Source organism: Vulpes lagopus, chromosome 19, assembly GCF_018345385.1.
Source record: "Vulpes lagopus strain Blue_001 chromosome 19, ASM1834538v1, whole genome shotgun sequence".
Classification (NCBI taxonomy): Eukaryota; Metazoa; Chordata; class Mammalia; order Carnivora; family Canidae; genus Vulpes; species Vulpes lagopus.
Window position 1 is genome coordinate 38,207,097 of NC_054842.1, and position 20,396 is coordinate 38,227,492.

The following is a 20,396-nucleotide window of genomic DNA, read 5'->3' on the forward strand; positions in this document are numbered from 1 at the left end:
ACCAATGAAAACCAAAGGATCCAAGCTAAACAGATAGTAGTAGCCTAGCAACCACAAGCATTCAGCATCCAATGAGCATCATCTGTTATGTCTTAGAACATGGAGAGCTTCAGTTAATCCATTAGCCCTGTTAGGTAAAGATCTGTTAAGAGAGACTGTGCTGAAAATTCTGAAATGATAGCAAACACCAGCCATAGGATACATTCAAGAGAATATAGATTCAATCAAGTAGAATGCTTGAGTGGAGATTTTTGAAGAGTAGAGTCATAAGAAAAATTGTTTCATAATTATTCCTTATTATGGCTCAACCAAAATGACTATGTATGGCCAAATGTATTAGTACGATATAAGAAACCAAAGTCATTTTATTTTTAAGCACCTAGATAATTTGTTATGGCATATCAGTAGTCACATGACTAAAGAGCAATAGGCTACATAGTCTTCCAGACAGCACTTTTTAAGGTAACTATATTTTGAGTGTTTTGGAAGTTATAGCTTATGTTGAATACTATATAAATGCTTTCACATACATAGCAGCTTTTAAAAAGTAGCTGTCATAATATGCTAATAATGTTTACATTAACAGTGCATTGAAATAAAATTTAAGGGAAGTTAGTCATTTTCCATGAATAAATTAGCTGTTTTTTCTTCATTTAAAGTATTTTCTAATCTAAACTAATATTTAAAGTCTTTTTTGGCTTAGAACTTTAAGAATCAGGTGATAGTTTTGGCCTTTTTCTCCAGAAAAATGCACATACAAACTAGACCTGAGATTTTGCATATAATTTCAATGAATTTGTAGACCCAAAGTTCATCTACAGTTCTTAAGAACCTCTCTTCTAGCTAGTAAACTTTATGAGGGTAAAATTCTATAGAGTGATTAGGCTGCTCTAGATATAAAATAGACACATTAGAAATTACATTGTTTTCAGGCCTTAAGAAATTTAACCTACTGGAATGAGACATTGGAGGAATAAGCTCTGTTACATGAAGTTTCAAGATTATTTACCAAAGCCTACAGTTTTAAGCATCCATGCTTTTTGTTTTAACTATTTTGATGGATTTTTCCAAAATGTATTACATGCTTCCCTGCCTTCTAAAAAAGAATTCATTGAACGTAAGTTAACATCTTCTAGATAACGTGGGGCTGTCATTGATAATTTAATTATTTTGCAGTGCTTTGATTTAGTGGTGTTTTCAGGGCTGCTTATGGGTGTGTGCAGCTGTTGACTCCCCAGCTAAATGCCTTGGACTGCTGTGCTTTTTTGCATTCCTATGTTTGCTTTATACAGTTTTACTCAATCCCCTTTATATTCAGCTTGTTACCTTAAATTTCTTGCGCTGTCAGTGAACCATAATGTAACATCTCACTCCCACCTCCATCACGCAACTCCACATTTTTTACCACAGTACACTGTGAGTGAGGATTCAGGTACTGTTTATTAAAATTATGCTTAAGTTTAAAAAGCTTTGATGAAAGACTTAAGGACTTTCCTCTATGAAGAAAATGCATGGGCTTTGGATTCTCTGATTGCTCAAGCAAATGTTTCGCTTACTTCCTATTTCCTTGCTGTTTCTGGATAGCCAAGTCTCCTAGCTAAATCTCTTGCTATACTTGCTATCTGACTTTGGTGTCTGAAAGAGTGCCTCCCAAATTTTCTATAAATGGCTCTAAATGATTGAGTCTTTCACTCTGTCCTTTTACTGGACACTAGTATTCTGAATCAAGTATTTCTGCTACTTAGAATCAAATAGTATGGTCTTTTCCCAATTTAGTGGAAAAGGAATTAATAGAATTTTCTCAATTTTAAGAGTTTTTCCTAAGTAAGCTATGCCTGCTTAGGTGATCACATGTGACTTATCTTCAATACAACTAGATTAATGTGTGGCAAATGAGTGTTATAGGGCACTCAGTCAGCAACCAGTCATGATTATATAGGCAGTTTTTTATGAGCATGTGTGCTTGTGATTTGGTCTTATATTGCTATATTTACAAATGTAGTCATCTTCTATAAGTAAAAGTTCTTCTAGTTGTATGCTGAAATCAATTGAGTTATTGACCTTCCAGCTTCTTCCTTTCCCATCCAGCCAAATCTTTTACATTGTCCATATGTCACTTTATCAAACTAGCTCTTGTAGTTCCTTTAACTTGTACTCTTTTACCTTCATGCTTTTGTATATGCTCTCCCTAGAAATTCCTTTCTTTCCTTCTTCACCTGTGTGATTTGTTGTCCTTTAAGCCTCAGATAAAGTATCAGGTGTTACAGAAGTCACTTAATAAGACTCTAGCTACTTTAGTTGAGCTATTCCCTTATTCTGTTTCTGTATTACCTTAGGATAACTCCTGTCACACTGGGTAGTCCTTAGTTTTATCTTTCTTTTCCTCTAGTCTGTAAGATCCTCAGTGTCAGGGACCATGCTTTTACTATCCATTAAGCCATATATTAGTTTTTTTTTTTTTTTAATAAATGGTGTTCTTCAAAGAGCCCCATGTCTTCCAGATATATTATCATCTGAATTACTTTAAGAACCACTGCTTTAGGCTTCTAAAATTTCCTCTAAGAGTACTAATAATAGATTATTAACAGATTCATCTCTGAAATTCCTTCTGTGCTCTCCAAACTTGATTAGGTATTGTCCACTCTTGGGAGACCTGGTATACATAGCATATACAACTTCCATGTGATATCAGATGTTCTAGTTCATATAGCTTATGGACAATATAAAAGAAACTTTAATGATATTTTAAACATAAATCTCAGTACACTTAGATTTACTTGGTTTTTACCTGGTCATATTTTCACACACCATGTTCTACAGTATTTTTTTCTTTGGTAACTAAAGAACATCATTGTTGCAATCATATGTTGATTCAACAAGTATTTTATGGAGTGCCTACTATGTACAGATGCTGTCCTAGGCTCTGGAGAAAGCCTAGACAAATTAAAATGTTTGCCCTCATGGAATTTTAATCGTGATACACGATGAAAAAAATTTTATAGTATGTTGGAGATACAAAACGAGATAGATAAAAATAAAGCAGAGAAAAAATAGAGAATGATGGGTTTATGAGGAGAGTTGCAGTATTAAAAAGTCTAACCAGGTAGGGCTTCACTAAGAAATGACATTTGAGCAAAGATCTAAAGATGATGAGTCATGTGGATATTTGGGATAATAGTGATGCATAGTTAACAGCAGCCAGTACAAAGTCCCTGAAACAGAAGCTTGCCTAGAATATTTAAGAGATAAGAGAAAGCTCTTATAGCTAAGGAGGGGTGGAAAGAGTAAAGGGGTGATCATAGGAACTTAGGTCAAAAAGGCTATGGAGAAGCTAGATATTTTTAGGGCTTTGTGGGCCATTCAGAAACTTTGAGTCAGATAGAAAGGCATTGGAGAGCTTTAAGGTGAGGAATTACATCATTTGACTTATATTTTAATAGGATCAATCATTCATACCACATGGAGAATAGAATGAAAGGGGTGAGGAGATCAGTTAAGAGGCATTGCAGTAATTTAGGGGAGCAAAGATAATGGCTTGGACCAGTTGGTAGCAGTGGAAGCAATAAAAATGGATCACATTCTGGATCTTTTTTAAAGATAGTACTCAGGTAGTTTGCTAAAGGGTCAGATAGCAAGAGTGGAAGAAAGGCAAGCCAAGGATAACTCCAAGGATTTGGGCTTACATAACTACAGTGATGAAGTTGCCTTTTTAAAAAATAAACAGAGGAGTTCTCAATAATGAAGGAACTCATACAGCCATACGTCAGAGATATGGTGGGTTTGGTTCCAGACCACAGCAATAAAGCTAATTCATAATAAAGTGAGTCAAAAGAATTTTTGGCTTCCAGTGTATATAAAGTTATCTTCACACTCTACCATGGTCTTTTAAGTGTGCAATAGCATAATATCTTTTATAAAAAATGTATATACCTTAAATTAAAAATACTTCATTGCTTAAAAAAAATGCTAACCGTCTTCTGAGGTTTCAGCACAGTGTCATCTTTTTGCTGGTAGAGGGTCTTGCCTTGATGTTTGGCTGCTAGCTGTTCAGGGTAGTGTTTGCTGAAGGTTGGGTAGCTGTGGCAATTTCATAAAATTGAAGACAGTTGTGAAATTTGCCTTGAAAAAAATCACTCTTTTTGTGAATGATTTCTCTGTAGCATGTGATGCTGTTTGATAGCATTTTATCCAGAGTAGAACTTCTTTCAAAACTGGAGTCAGTCCTCTCAGACTCTGCCACTGCTTCATCAATTAAATTTAGGTAATACTTTAAGTCCTATGGTGTCATTTCACCAGTCTTGAATAGATTCCATTTCAAGAAACTACTTTCTTTGCTCATCCATAATAAGACTATTCTCCGATTTAAGTTTTATATTGAAATTACAGCAGGTCAGTCACATCTTCAGGCTCCACTTCTAACTCTAGTTTTCTTGGTCCTTCCAATACATCTGCAGTTATTTCCTCCACTGAAGTTGAACCCCTCAGAGTTATCAATGAGGGCTGGACTCAACTTTTTTCTTCCAGACTCCTGTTAATGTTGATATTTTTACCTCTTCCCATAAATCACAAAAGTTCTTAATGGCATCTAAAATGGTAAATCCTTTCCAGAAGGTTTTCAATTTATGTTGCCCAGACCCATCAGAGGTACCACCATGTTTGGCAGCTATAGCCTTATGAATTGTTAAATCTTATGACTTTATAGTCAAAATTACTCCTTGATCCATGGGCTACAGAATGGATGTTATGTTAGTAGACATGAAAATAACATTAACCTCATTGTATATCCTCATCAGAGGACTTGGGTGACCAGGTGCATTGTCAGTAAGCCTTAATATTTTGAAAGGATTTTTTTTTTCTGAGCATTAAGTCTGAACAGTGGGCTTAAAAAATATATATCTACACTGTTGTAAACAGATGTGCTGTCATCCAGGCTCTATTCCAATTATGGAACATAAGCAGAGTGGATTTAGCATAATTTTTAAGGGCCCTAGGATTTTGAATGGTAAATGAGCATTGGCTTCAACTTAGAGTCAGCTACATTTGCTCCTAACAAGAGAGCCTGTCTTTTGAGGCTTTGAAGCTTTAAAGCCAGGCAATTGACTTCTTTCTAGTTGTGAAAGTCCTAGATGGCATCTTCTTCTAATACACGACTGTCTACACTGAAAATCTGTTGTTTAGTGTAGCCACCTTTATCAATTATCTTAACTAGATCTTCTAGATAAATTGCTGCAGCTTCTAACATCAGCACTTACTGCTTCACTGTATACTTTTATGTTATGGAGATGGCTTCTTTCCTTCTTTTTCTGCTAGCTTCAGACTTTTCTTGTGCAGCTTCCTCACTTCTGTTAGCCTTGATAGAATTGAGTTAAAGCTTTAATTCTAGATTAGGCTTTTGACTTAAAGGAATGTTGTAGCTGGTGTGATCATCTGTCTTGACCACATAGTCTCTATCATATCAACAATAAGGCTGTTTCAGTTTCTTATCATTCATGTGTTCCCTGGAGTAACATTTTTAATTTCCTTCAGGAGGTTTTCTGTTGCATTCACCACTTGGCACACTGTTTGGCACAAGAGGCTTAGCTTTTGGCCTTTCTTGGCTTTCACTTGAAGGCTATTGTACAGTTATTAATTGGCTTAATTTCAATATTGTGTCTCAGGGAATAGGGAGGCCCAAGGAGAAGGGGAGAGAGATGGGAGAATGGCTGGTTGGTGGAACATTCAGAACACATACAATACTTATCAATTAGGGTTGCTGTCTTATATGGGCACAGTTCGTGGTACCTCAGAAGAATTATAATAGTAATATGAAAGAGCACTGATCACCTTAACTAATATAATAATAATGGAAAAGTTTGAAATTATCAAAATGTGACACAGACATGAAAAGATCAGATCCTGTGGAAAAATGGTACCAATAGACTTGCTTGATGCAGGGTTGCTACAGACCTTCAATTTATTAAAAACACAACATCCGTTGTGCAATAAACAAAAGTGCAATAAAGCAACATACAATAAAATGAGGTATGTCAGTATTAGACTAACTCTTTGATAGGTAACAATTAACTTGGAAGAATATATAATACAACTCTGAAGGACTTGACCCTCAAAAATGGGAGTCATGTTGGAATATATTATTACATGGCTTTTCTCTCTGAAGGCACTCCTAGCCTGTGCAGTGTGAGATGGCTGAAATTCAAGCAGGAGGCCACATTTTATTGGCTTCAGATGTTGGAAGATACAGCTTACGGCTGCTAGAGAAGCTGGAAATTGAGGGAAAAAAAGGATGAGCCTTCCAATCTCTGTGTGAATGCCCCTGAAATCCTTGGCTGACTCTTCAACTGCTTATACAGGGGGAATTTCAAAGAAGCTACTGAAAAGCAGTAACAGGAAAGATTTAAAAAGATGAACAGAGATTTCAATTTCTTTCCTCCTCAGGAAAAACAGTTTGGAATTTTGGAAGGGCTTAATAAACTCCCTGAGGTTTTCACTGAAAGATCAAAAGGGCAGTAGCTCAGCAGTAAAGACTGTCCTGAGATTAAGAATAAAGTAGAAAGCCAAGCCTCAGTGTGATCAACTAATGTAACTGTAACTATTCAAGGGGAAGGTAAATGAATCCAGTCTCTACAGTGTGTCATTCATAATGTGCAGTGTACAATGAAACATTAACAAGTTTGAGAAGAAACAGTAAAACAGAACACATAGTTAAGAGAAGAAGAGTCAGTAATAGATCCCTATGTGGTTTACATGTTATAATTATAGACATGAACTTTAAAGGTATTACAAATACCTCAAGGACTTAATGTAAAGGATAGTCATGAGTAAAGAAGGATTTCAGCACAAGAATGTTAGAAACTATTGAAAGGAATCAAATGGAAATCTAGAAGTGAAATGTTTCATTTGAAATATTGAAGAAAAGTTCAGGGAACTTGAAGATGGGTTAATAGAAATTATCCAGTCTAGGAACACAGAGAAAAAAGACTTGGGAGAGAAAAAAACTCTCAGTGGCTTTTGGAACAATATCAGACAGTCTAACATGTGCATGTTTAGTGTCAGAAGGAGAGCAGAGAAAAGAGTAAAGCAGAAAAAAATATTTTAAAGCAATTAGGGCCTAAAATTTCGCAAATTTGATGAAAAATATTATTTTATAGATCTTAGAAGTTCAGTGACCTCCAAGCATGATAAGTACAAAGAAAAGCACGCTTAGACATAGAGTAATTAAACCAGAGACATACAGAAAATCTCGAAAGCAAAGGAACAGAAGACAGATTGCATTAAAGGAGAACAATATAGTTGACAGCTCTCATAAGAAGCAACCAAAGCCAAAAGACAATGGAATGACCTCTTTAAAGTACTGAAGAAAAAACTCTCAACCTAGAATTCTAGTGAAAATTTCCTTTAAAAATGAAAACATCCCTTAAGTAAATGAAAGCTGGGAAACTCCACTGCAAACAGGTTTGCACTGTAGGAATGCTAAAAGAAATTCTTCAGGCTGAAGATAACACCAGATGGAAACTTAGAGCCACAGGAAGGAATGAAGAATACTAGAAATGATAATTATGTAGATAAATGTAAGAATACCTTTTCTCTTTTCTCATTTTCCTTAAAAAGCAACTGCTTACTAGGCAAAATTTATAACATCGAATTACACAGTTAATAACAAATCTACATAGAAAATATATGACAATAGCACAAAGGAAAGAGATGGAAAAGTTTGGATCTTATATTTTATGTGGAGTGACACAATAATTTTAAGTAGACCATAATGAGTCAGGGCTATATACTATAATCTCTAGAACAAAAACATTTTTAGAAAAAAGTATAGCCCATTCCCTCTCCCTTACCCAAAAAGTAAATAAATAAATGTGGCAGGAGAGGAAGAACAGAGGAGCAAAAATCAGATGGAATAAATAGGAAACAAAATGAAACAAAAAAACAGCAAAATGATAGTGTAAACACAACCGTTATCAATAATTACAATAAATGGAACATCATATCCAAGATCAGGAGCAAAGCAAGGATTATCTATTTTCATCTGTTTTATTTATTTATTTATTTATTTATTTATTTATTTATTTATTTATTTTATTTTTATGATAGTCACAGAGAGAGAGAGAGAGGCAGAGACACAGGCAGAGGGAGAAGCAGGCTCCATGCACCGGGAACCTGATGTGGGATTTGATCCCGGGTCTCCAGGATCGCGCCCTGGGCCAAAGGCAGGCGCCAAACCGCTGCGCCACCCAGGGATCCCCCCATCTGTTCTATTTAACATTGTACTGGAGATTGGGCCAAAAAAAGAAAGGAAAGAAAAGGTATACATAGGATATCCTAAAGAGTCTTCAAGTATTTGACCCAATAAGTGAATTTAGTGAGGCTGTGGGATACATGATTTGTATATACAAATCAACTGTATTTCTATAAACTAGAAGGAAACAGTCAGAAAACGAAGTTTTAAGAATATCATTTACAGTAGGAGTCCCCTCCCCAAAAAGGATTTATTCCTAATTAGGAATAAATTTAACCAAAGAAGTGTAAGACCTCTGCACTGAAAATTACAGAACATTGCTAAGATAAAATAAAGAGGACATAGGTATACATCATGTTTGTAGATTTGAAAATTTATTATTTTGGGACGCCTGGATGGGTGGCTCAGCAGTTGAGCATCTGTCTTTGGCTCAGGTCATGATCCTGGGATCCAGGATCGAGTCCTACATCAGGCTGCCTACAGGGAGCCTGCTTCTCCCTCTGCCTGTGTCTCTGCCCCTCTCTCTGTGTCTCTCATGAATAAATAAATAAAATCTTTAAAAAAAAAACAACAACAACAACATTATTTTAAGAAGTCACTTCTCAAGTGTCTCAGTTCATGATTTTAACATAATCCTACTTCAAATCCCAGAAAGATTTTTGGATTTTTTTTTTTTTTTGTTATATTCACAAAGTTGTAAGATCACTAGTTCTACGACATTTTCTCACCCCAGAAAGAAACCCTGTGCCCATTAACAGTCACTCTCCATTCCTCCCTTTTCCTACCTCCTAACAGCTATTTACTTTCTGTGTCTATGGATTTGCCTGGGAAAGGCATTTCCTCTAAATGGACTCATAAAATATATAACCTTTTAGGACTCACTTCTTTCTCTTAACATAATGTTTTCCAAGCTCATCCATGATATACCATGAGTCAGTACTTTATTCCTTTATGGCTGAATAATATTCCTTTGTATGGGTATAAGCCAAGTCTTGTTTATCCATTCAGAAGTTGTACATTTAGATTCTTTCCAGTTTTTTACTATCATGAGTAATTCTGTGAACACTCATGTACGAGTTTTTATGTAGACATGTTTTTTTTTCTCTTGGGTATATATGCCTAGGACTGGAATTGATAAGTCATATGGTAACTCTAGATTTACCTTTTAGAAGAAGTAATAGATATTTTATCTGAAACTTGGTTTCATTCATCTCATAGGGAAATTTAATTCACTCACATTTATTGTGATTACTATGATTATGGCTTTATTTTGTGTTTTCTGTTTATTAGGTTTATTTTTCTTTTCATGCCTTTTTATTGGAATAAGCAAGCCCGCACATGCTCTTGACTGCATTTTCTCTCTCTCTCTCTCTCTCTCTCTAAGAATTTGGGCATCCTATTTCTACTCTAAAATTGTTAACAGACAAATTTAAATTTATAGAGGCACCTGGGTGGCTCAGTGGTTGAACATCTGCCTTTGGCTCAGGTTATGATCCCAGGGTCTTGGGATCAAGTCCTGCATCAGGCTTCCCTCAGGGAGCCTGCCTCTCCCTCTGTCTATGTCTCTGCCTCTCTCTGTGTGTCTCTCATGAACAAAAAAATAAAATTTAAATTTGTATGTTTATCTTAATGTCTACAGTTAATCAAAGTCTGCATTCAATTAGGAAAAGAACAGTAGGATGCTTTCAGTTTATTTTCCAAAGCATCTCCCTAATGAAGTCATGCAGAACTGTAAGACTAGGTTCTCTCTCTCTCTCTCTTTTTTTTTTTTTTTTACCTTTTTACATTATATTTTCATAATTTTCTACCCACACTTACCAATTCTTTGCCCAGCACTGTATCCTACAGATTTGCCTTTTTCTGCATTTATTATTTATTTTTCAAGAGTGCTTCCTCAAAGAATTATTTCTGTAGGCTTTATGGCTGATAAATTTTCTGAGTCGATGCATATTTTTTAAAAAGTCTATTTTACCCTTACTTTTTGAATGATAGACTGGATTTAAAGTCATTTTCCCTCAGAATTTTGAAGATATTATTCCATGGTTTGCTAGTTTCCATTATTGCTGGTGAGAATTTTTATGTCTTCTGAATCTGTCTTGATTCTTCTCCCTCGTAACTCTTTGGAATTTCTTTAGCCTTCAAGTTCTGATATTTTACTCCCCAGTGTGAGGTTATGGACTCTTTCCTTCCATGCTGCTGAGCACTTGTTGGATCCTTTCAATCTGGAGATTCCTGTTTTTTAGCTCTGGGATATTTTCATTGATAATTTTCTCCCGAACACTCTTTCTATTCTGTTTCTGGAATTCTTATTAGGTATTGAAACTTCTACATCCATCCATCATGGCTCTTAACTTTTTTGACTTTCTTCTTTGTCCTTTTGTATTGGATTTGTAAGAATCCTCAGTAAAATCTTCTGTTTTACTAATCATGTGCAATTCATCTCATTTAACACCAGTAACTCTAATGACATGATAGTATATGTGTCTGGGAGCAATATACTTTGTCTATATATTCTATGTTAGAATTTGCCCAGAAATGAACAAATAATAGCAGTTCTGGGGTATATGATTGCTTCGTGTATTAAACAAATCTAAAGATGGAAACATCCTGTGAAATTACTAAATTCTCGGAATTTCTGTGGTGCTACTCCATGTAGATCAGTACACAGAGGCACTTTATTGGATCCCTCAGTTCCCCAAACGTTATCCTCTTTGTTCTATGTATGTCTCTCTTTCAGGGTGCTAATTTTTCCTCATTGTTTGGTGACCTTTTTGGTGATTTGCTCATCTTTGTGTTTTTACACTCTTGCTTCAGTGTTCAGTAGCTTACTGCCAAAGATCCTGAGGGAGGTACAGGACAAGCTTCTGAGGGGCAAGGCTGCTGCTTGTCTTCTGGTGTGGGTGCTCTCCTTCCCTCCTGAGGGTCAGTGAGTACCTGGGACATAGCAGTGCTCTGCAATCCCAGTAGGGGTCATTACTGTATAGGCTGGGACATAAACCTCTGTTGACCGCTGTTTAGTACAAGCTGAGGGACAGGGAGCTCTCCCAGGTACAGATTACCTGTTAATCATCCTGATGTATGTCTGAGAGAGAGAGAGAGAGTCTCCTTGTGTCCCCAATCCCCAGCTGTCTATGTCCAATGACTCTGACTTGAAGCTGTCTTCTAACTAATCCTGCTTTTGCAGATGTCTTTTCCTACATGTGGTTCAGGCTATGACTTCCTTCAGTTTATTCTCCCCTCCCCTTGCTGCCATAAATTTGATCTTGTCTGCTTCCAGGAGACTGCTGCTAGTTTTCTCTTATTTTTTTTTTTTTCTCTTTTTTTTTTTCTCTTATTTTTTGATGCACTTATGTTTTATATTTTTTGAATTTAAATGTTTCCTGAGGGGCACCTGGGTGGCTCAGGTAGTTAAGTGTCTGCCTTGGGCTCGGGTCATGATCTCAGGGTCCTGGGATCGAGCCCCACATGTGGCTCCCTGCTTAGCAGGGAGCCTGCTTCTCCCTCTCCCTCTACTGCTCCCCTTGTTCCTGCTCTCTCTCTGTGTCAAATAAACAAATTAAATATTTTTTAAAAATAAAAAAATAAATGTTTCCTGAAAAAAGTTTTCCATAACCACCCATTTAAAGTAACTGCCCCAAAAAAAAAAAAAAGTAACTGCCCAGTAACTTTCTATTATATCACCTCAGGTTATTTTCATTATAGTATTCATCTCTACCTAATATTTGTCTTTTGTCAGTCTTCACAGACCTAAATGCAAACTTCATTAGGGAGGGGCCTTATATATTCTATTTACTGCTGTATCTAAAGTAGTTAGAATAGTGTCTGGTATATACCAGGCATTAAATGTATGATACGCGAACTAAGTAACTTTATCTTTTTTAAAATTGTATATCAAAAAAAAATAAAATTGTATATCACAACTGCTTGAATTATACAAATTTTAGATTTTATACCAGCAACCAGGCTTAATGCATATTTTAGTTTAACCTCTCTGTTCAAGACCCAAAATAGGGATCCCTGGGTGGCGCAGTGATTTAGCGCCTGCCTTTGGCCCAGGGCACGATCCTGGAGACCCGGGATCGAATCCCACGTCGGGCTCCCGGTGCGTGGAGCCTGCTTCTCCCTCTGCCTGTGTCTCTGCCTCTCTCTCTCTCTCTCTCTCTATCATAAATAAATAAAAATAAAAATAAAAGACCCAAAATATTTATTAACCAAATAATTGTCTTTGACCAGAAAGCTATACATTAATCCATGGACCAGTATGAACATAAAGTTCTTAACTTCTAGCACTTCAGTATACATGTCATTAAACTCTGCTTTAAGCTCTGAGAGAATAAAAGCAAAGCGTCGGTTTTTCTGAGAACATTACAAGATGACCAGGAAAAGTCATAATTATAGTATCTATGACTGTATGAAATATGGTCTTTTCTCAGGTAAATTGTAAATCAAAATGCATCATATCATCATGTCATATTATAATAGAGCTCTTTTAGCAAACTCAGATTCTTAAATTAGGTAAAGGATTGATTCACTCTCTACCAAATAAAATTTTACTTTTGTTCCCTATGTATCTTAGAGTAAATTTGGTAGTTCTAGTCATCTGACCAGCCAGTATATGATAGTAAAAAACAATTTTTTAACTTAAAGTCATGTTAATCAATGATTGAATCAATCATTCAATGTTAATCCCTTAAATATTAGACTGTAAAACAGAAAATCCACTTAGCAGTCTGATTCACTCCTTACGTGAGAACTCCCTTGAAAGAAAACTCCATGTCTGGACATGGTTTGAGCAGGCCTATACTGCTAAGTATATTACTTTTTCAGTTCCCATAAAAAATATGGTAACATTTCAATTTTCTGCGAGACCAAATTTATTCCTACATTTTTCCTTTAAAATGTTTTAAATTTTATATTGAAAAGGGTAAAGAGAAAGTCACTTTATAGAAAGCAATAAAAATTCATCTGTTCCATAAAACAAAGAATGCTTATATGTTCATCACTTGGAAATCTTTAGGTTACTTATATTCCTGCTATGAAGAGGATGAGCTTATTAAACTTTACAGAATTAACCTCACCTTTATAATTCTGATGCAAATCATTTTAATTTTGTTCTTCTTTTAATACTTAGGCAAAGATGCAATTTACACAATTCCAGTGAAAAACATTCTTGCTGTGGAAAAACTGGAAGAGAGCTCTTTCAATAAGAAAAATGTAAGTTACATGATTAATTATATAAAGCTTTTTAAATTGCACATATTACTTGATTGAAAATTTTCAAGGTTTTTATATTTGCTATTAATCATTAATATTTTATAAGTGCTGGCTAGAACTGTCAAAATTGTCCATTATTGCTCCTGAAATGTCCACGATGCTCAAATTTAAAATTTTTTTAATAAATTTTTTTTTAATTTTAAATAAAATTGTTCATTGTTGTTGATGCCTTATATAGTGTGTCTAGCCTATTAAGTTTAAAGGTACTTTTCTCAGTACTACTTAGTACTGTGACACAGATTGTCCTTGGAACTTACTTGAAAAGTAACAATTTGTGGGATCCCTGGGTGGCGCAGCGGTTTAGCGCCTGCCTTTGGCCCAGGGCGCGATCCTGGAGACCCAGGATCGAATCCCACGTCGGGCTCCTGGTGCATGGAGCCTGCTTCTCCCTCTGCCTATGTCTCTGCCTCTCTCTCTCTCTCTCTCTCTCTGTGACTATCGTAAATAAATAAAAATTAAAAAAAAAAAGTAACAATTTGTAAGATACCTGAGCAGCAGTTATCTAGCCAAGCAAACTATATATTTCTTTTATATATCTTTTTCTGTTTGTGCTGTGTTGATTTTTAGACTCTGTTACTAACTTTTTATCTTAATTGCCTATGAAGATGTTCCAAGTAATACATATGGAGAAACCACTCTATGTCCAGGCAAATAATTGTGTAGAAGCTAATGAATGGATAGACGTACTCTGCAGGGTGAGCCGATGCAATCAGAACAGGCTCAGCTTATATCATCCCTCTGCGTATCTAAATGGAAACTGGCTCTGCTGTCTGGAGACCAGTGAAAGTGCCCTCGGCTGCAAGCCATGTACTGCGTAAGTTTCTTTCTGATTAAAAAAAGCAATATTTCAAGTGTGGTATAGCAATAGAATGGAATATTATTTGGCCATAAAATGGAATAAAGTATTGATACATGCAACATGTATGGACCTTGAAAATAGGCTAAGTAAAGAAGCCAGAAACAGAGGCCATATATATACTATATGTTGACATTTATATCAAGTATCCAGAACAGGTAAAATTATAGACAGAAAGTAAATTAGTGGTTGCAGTGGCCTAGGGGGAGGGAGGTTTGGGGAGTACTAATGGATGCAGGGTTTCTTCTTGGGATAATGAAAATGTTCTCAAATAAATAAATAATGGTTGGCACAAGTCAAAAAAGATAGTGGGGTGGGGGGATCAATGTCGAAGTAGATGCACAAGCCTGAGCAAGGAAGGACTTGGTATTCTCTAATTGTATAGAACACCCATTGTAGCCCTATGGACTTAAGAAGTAATATATTGCTTTTGTGATGACGCATAGGTGTTATGAAAATGATTTCTCTTTTGATTGGATTTTGGATTAGAGTTCTATAATAACCAAACCTCTCTTGTCCCCATTTTATTAAATTGTCAAACGAGACTAGATTTCTGAAGTTCCTTCTGCGAAGTTCTGAGGTTCTGATTTTAGTCTCAAGTCAGCCAAAGTCTTCGGCATGTTAACAAAATGGAATTTTTCGATGACTTTAATTTCATTTTTATCATAGAGGTGTCCCAGCAGACATCCAAATAGATATTGATGAAGACAGAGAAACAGAAAGAATTTACTCCCTTTTTACCCTCAGTTTACTTAAGCTGCAGAAAATGGAAGGTAAATATACAATTAAAATATTTTTATATAACCATGATCCTTCACTACCAATTCCTGAAATAATTGCTTTGGCATTATCTTAAAATTGAAAATACTTGTAGCTTTACCAAAATATTACTTATGTGGATGTTGATAAACTCCTAAATGGGCGTTTTTCATAGGCACTCAAGAAGATAACTGGTTTTGCATAAATGTGTTGTTCATAATTAATAAAATGAAAGCATGTGATGTATCTGTGCATTTGCACAGATGGGAAGTCTTCCCAGCTTGAGATGCTCAAGAAATTCTTATACTAAAAATTGGATTTATGGAACTTAGTTTTCTGATCAGAGATTTTACTGTTCTTTGTAGAGGCTTGTGGAACTATAGCGGTCTACCAAGGACCACAAAAAGAGCCTGATGATTATTCTAATTTTGTAATCGAGGATTCTGTAACAACCTTTAAGACAATTCAGCAAATAAAAAGCATCATAGAGAAGCTAGATGAACCTCATGAAAAGTATAGGAAGAAAAGATCAAGTAGTGCAAAATATGGAAGCGAGTAAGTATTTTTTAAGATACTTAAAACAAACAAACAAAAAAAGATACTTAAAACATATTTTTAAGCATTGTTTGAAATTCCAGATACTAAAAAAAAAAAATTCCAGCTACTACTTTGTACTTATACCTGACACGCAGGCTTCCTGCTCACCTTCATCTTTCAAGACCCAGCTCTGAACCTTCCTCTTATGCAAAAGTTCCCCTGGCCACTCACACAGTGATCTTTGCAGTTCTGGTATCATTTCATTATGTTGGTGGCGTACTTTATCACCACTTCTAATGTTAAAATTAATTATTTCATTAAATCACTTAGTAGCTTGTTTTTGTTTTACCCTTTCTCTTCCATCTTAATATTTTCTACAGTGCCTTATACATACTAAGTACTAAAAAAAAAAAAAAAAAAAAAAAAATCAACTGTGACAGTGGTCTAAGTATTTTATAGTTGATTCTTTGGACCCATCTCAGAAATAGGTGAATATCACAGTGGATGACAGCAGCAACATTTAACGCTTCACTAGGAGCTTAGTCCAGTACCAGGCACTGTTTCCTACTATCTTACATAGTATCATTTAGAGTGTTTTTAGAATCCCCATTTAGGTGGCTTAACCAATAGGAAAAAAAATTTTTTAAGATTTTTTAACTTATTTGAGAGAGAATGAGCGAGAGCACACAAGTGAGGGGGAGGGGCAAAGGAAGAAGAAGCAGTCTGCCCTATCTTCTCTACATTAGTGTAATTGGTTCTCTTCTAACAGTGCTAATACAATTCTCTTGGAGTCCCCAGAAATTTTCATTTGAGGTCCTATCCAGTGCTTGACCACCCTTCTAAAATCATACCTATCCCCCCCCCCCCACCTTTTCCCAACTTTATTTTTCTCTATGACAAAATATCAGCATCTCAGGGCACCTGGGTGGATCAGTTGGTTGAGTGTCCAGTTCTTATTACCACTCAAATCGTGATCTCGGGGTTGTGGGATGGAGCCCCACCTCCGTCTCCATGCTTAGCGGGAGTCTGCTTCTTTCCTTCTGCCACTCTCTCTATGTGCACAGTTGCTTGTGCTCTCTCTCTCTCAAATAAATAAATCCTTTTTTTAAAAAAATTGGTTTCTCTTGTATTACATTGTTTGTTTGTTTTACTTTCCCAATACCAGAAAGTAAGCTCTGTGAGAGCAAGATTTTGTCTATTTTGTTCACTGCTATATCCACAGCTGCTAAAATAGTGCCTAAGATTTAATAAGTGATCAGTAAATACGGAATTAATGAAATAAGACTTGAATGAGAGAGTATCAAGGGGAAATTATAAACACTTAATGGATACTGTGAGATAATTTGTAACTTATTAAAGTGTTATATATTTTAACTTTTGGAAAATGGTTTTCTTTTATTTTCTAGAGAAAATCCAATTGTAGGAAAAACATCTTAGAGTATGGCCAACTGATTCAGAAGAACTGGAAAATACTATTTTTGTTGGAGTTTTTCAATTCATCATTTATTTTGCTCCTGGTATTTAAGAATGAACATTGGCTTCAGTGTCACCTGTATTCACATTGTATTTAATATTTAATAATTGAAAGTAACTGGGAATCCTGGTATTGATGCATTACTAGAGAATATGAAACTCAAGATTCCCTTCATATCTTATATGTCAAAAGCCGTGTGTTTGCAGCTTCTTTTTAATAGAATTTTCCTAAAGAAGCTTTGTAACAAAAGGAGAACTCCTCCATAGCAAGAAACCATCTCTTCTTGTAACACTCCATGTTCTGTGAACTTTTCACTACCATTAGTGCCTGCTCTATACTGCCAGTGTTGTGTTTTACTAGAAAATCCAATCCATGACAATTCAGAGCTTTCCATTTAGTTCATCTAGACCCTCCCTCTTCACAAAAGAAAACAGAGAGATTTTCATCTGTTAGTCATTACCAATTATATTAGGGACTTTAGAAAACTGCCAGAGCATCCTTGAAGGTTGGTAGATCCTTTTGCCTATTTAAAGATGTAAACAGAACTCAGACAGGAGGAATCAGGGAACATGTACTGTTGTGTGCATCTTGTTTACATTTGGGATGAGTGATGGCAGATGAAATACAGTGAGACCACTAAATTTTTTTTCATTGTTTTAAATATCAGGTACTCATTTTCTTGATTTGAGAGCTCGAGTTAACATGACTTGTAAGGACATCTCTTCTGGAAAAGAAGAGACAGTAGCCAATGGAAGAAGGTGATGGGGAAATCATTTGACTTCACCTGTTATTCCATGTTATTATAAGGGCCACCATAAGGACTCTCTCCTCCTAGTGAGAGGGTGAGAGCTAACTCGAGAACAGTCACTCGGCGCACTTTAATAATCTGGGCTGCCCCAGATTATATTTTAGATACTATATGGTATCTAATCTTTATGATCAGTTGAATGATCAGTGTTTAAGTCTAGAAATAGTGCTTTCCTGAAAATGTTTATATTTCATTGCTGTTTTCTTATTGCCTGCTAGCCAAATGGAGTTTGGGCAAGCAACTGTTTGAATCCTATTTTTCCCTAATAATTTACTTTTATCCTAGAAACCATAATTGTAAATAAGCAGTCGAAGCAAGTTGCCTCCTTGAAGTTAAGAGGGATACACATTGCTTCATCAGTATTAAAAACCATGGTACTCTTATTTTGTCTTTTTAAATTGAAAACATTTTCTAAATGTGGTACTTTAAACCTTGGAGTATTTACATATTTCTGTTTAAAACTGTGACTTATTAATGTAAGTCTAGCTAGTAGTGCTTTTTTTTTGTTTGTTTTCCTGAGCATAAGCTATATTTCAGGATACACTTTGCCAATTATGTTATTGGTGAGTAATTTTTTAAATTATATTGTTACTAGGGAATTTTTTTAAAAGACCATTGGCACACAATCAGAGTTGTTCCATAAATGATTATAACTGAGCAATGTATTTCTCTAAATGACTTGTTAAAATCAATTGGTTTTATTTAAGAATCGGTCCTAGTCTCCATTATGGTAGGTTTATTCCTAGCCCAGTTTAAAGACAAGTTTGAAAGACTCCTTTAAATTTTATGAGCTTGTATGTTACATAAGTTACGCTGATTTATAAATGTGAAAGAATTTAACCATTTAATAAATTTCTCATTGCTGAATTTCATTCAGGTTGAAATTTCCTCGTAAGAGTCTCTGAGATGTCTACCTGAAAAGGATATGTGAGCATTGCCAAGTACCACTCTACTATGCTTTAATGGCTGTTTTAGCCCTCTGCTATTTTTTCAAGGCAAAAGAAATATTTTTAAAATATTTCTGATATCAAATCCCCAATCATGATTGCTCTTAAAGATCATGGCATTATCAAAGGGATCAAGGCTGTGTGAATACATAACTCTGAATTAGAAGGGAAGAGTTCAGTCATATAGTTTTCTTCACATGACACTTTTAAACAGCCTATTTGACTGGAATTAACCAGCTTTGCCACAGCCAAAAAGAAGTAATGTGAAATTAAATTAATTTTCTTTGAAAGTCTACTGAAATAAGAGACCAAGTCAGTAGGACCCTAAGATAACCTAGGTACTTGCTTCCAAGGGCCTCATTCCTCTGCTATTACTTATGGTACTTTGATTTTTGCTACCATGCTTTTTCTGCCTTTTCCACACTTGAAAAAAATACCTGGCAGCTCACTTCAGCCTAAAAACTCAAAAATGCCCAGAAGGAGAGAAAAGGATGATTTGGAGAAACTCTTGCTGTAAATGCCAGTTCTGGTTCTTAGTTTAGCCATTTCCACCAGTTGCAGTTGTAGTGATCTGTTCTTGTTACTGTTTGTTGTGGCTTTTTTTAGTTTGGTTTTTTAATATTCATTTAATAAGATGATGGCAATAGCAAAGCTTTCTATCCCCAGGAATATAATTTATCAAACTAAATGATTTTATTTGCCAAAGAAATATGTTTATGTCACGGGTAATGAATAGTTGAGTGTCCAAACTAGGATTTCTTTATTATTAAAAAGAAAAAAGTGATGAATGATGTGGCTTTTGTTTGTTTCTGAAGCCTAATTTCATTCGTTTTCAGAAAGGCTCATTCATGCCAGATTTTAGAAAACAGATTTTTTCCTTTTTTTTCCTTTCTTTTCTTTTTTTTTTTTTTTTTTTTTTTTTAAGTAAAAGCACCTTTAATTTGTTCTAACGGTACATCTGTAATGACAATGCTACAAAAAAACCTTTTAGGTGTCCTTACAGTATGTGAAAAATACAGGACTCATTCTAGAGTTAAATTACCTGTCTTACCCATATTATCTGCTTCCATTTTTATTAACTTGGAAATTAATATGTTGCTAGTAATATTGGTTTTTATAGTGTCCAGTTTGAATATGTAAGTTATCAAAATTTAATGTCGTGAATTTGTGTAACCATGTTGTATTGTTGAGAATGTATTTTTATTTAAATTTTATTTTCTTATCAAGAGTATTATAAAAATTAAAACTTTTGTAACTGTCGCTTGGAAATAACTCAAATAAATTACAAGAAGCCTGTCTATTTTCTGTGAGACCTTACTTTCTTACTGATTTAGGAGTTCTTCTTGGGATGCTTGGGTGGCTCAGCAGTTGAGTGTCTGCCTTCAGCCCAGGGTGTGATCCTGGAGTCCCAGGATCAAGTCCCACCATCTGGCATCTGGCTCCCTGCATGGAGCCTGCTTCTCCCTCTGCCTGTGTCTCTCCCTCTCCCTCTCTCTCTC

At 35.4% G+C, this 20,396-nt stretch overlaps 1 protein-coding gene across 2 annotated transcripts in view; it reads left to right on the forward strand.

Annotated features, from left to right (window-relative positions):
- RASA2 (RAS p21 protein activator 2) overlaps window positions 1-19,463 on the forward strand; it is a 125,871-nt gene extending 106,408 nt beyond the window's left edge. For both annotated transcript variants that reach the window (XM_041734264.1, XM_041734265.1), the window contains exons 20-24: window positions 13,374-13,456; window positions 14,122-14,330; window positions 15,042-15,145; window positions 15,497-15,686; window positions 17,075-19,463. In XM_041734264.1, coding sequence (XP_041590198.1) covers window positions 13,374-13,456; window positions 14,122-14,330; window positions 15,042-15,145; window positions 15,497-15,686; window positions 17,075-17,105 — 617 coding nt within the window. In that variant the 3' untranslated portion in view covers window positions 17,106-19,463. The remainder of the gene's footprint in view (window positions 1-13,373; window positions 13,457-14,121; window positions 14,331-15,041; window positions 15,146-15,496; window positions 15,687-17,074) is intronic.
- Window positions 19,464-20,396: the final 933 nt, after the last annotated feature.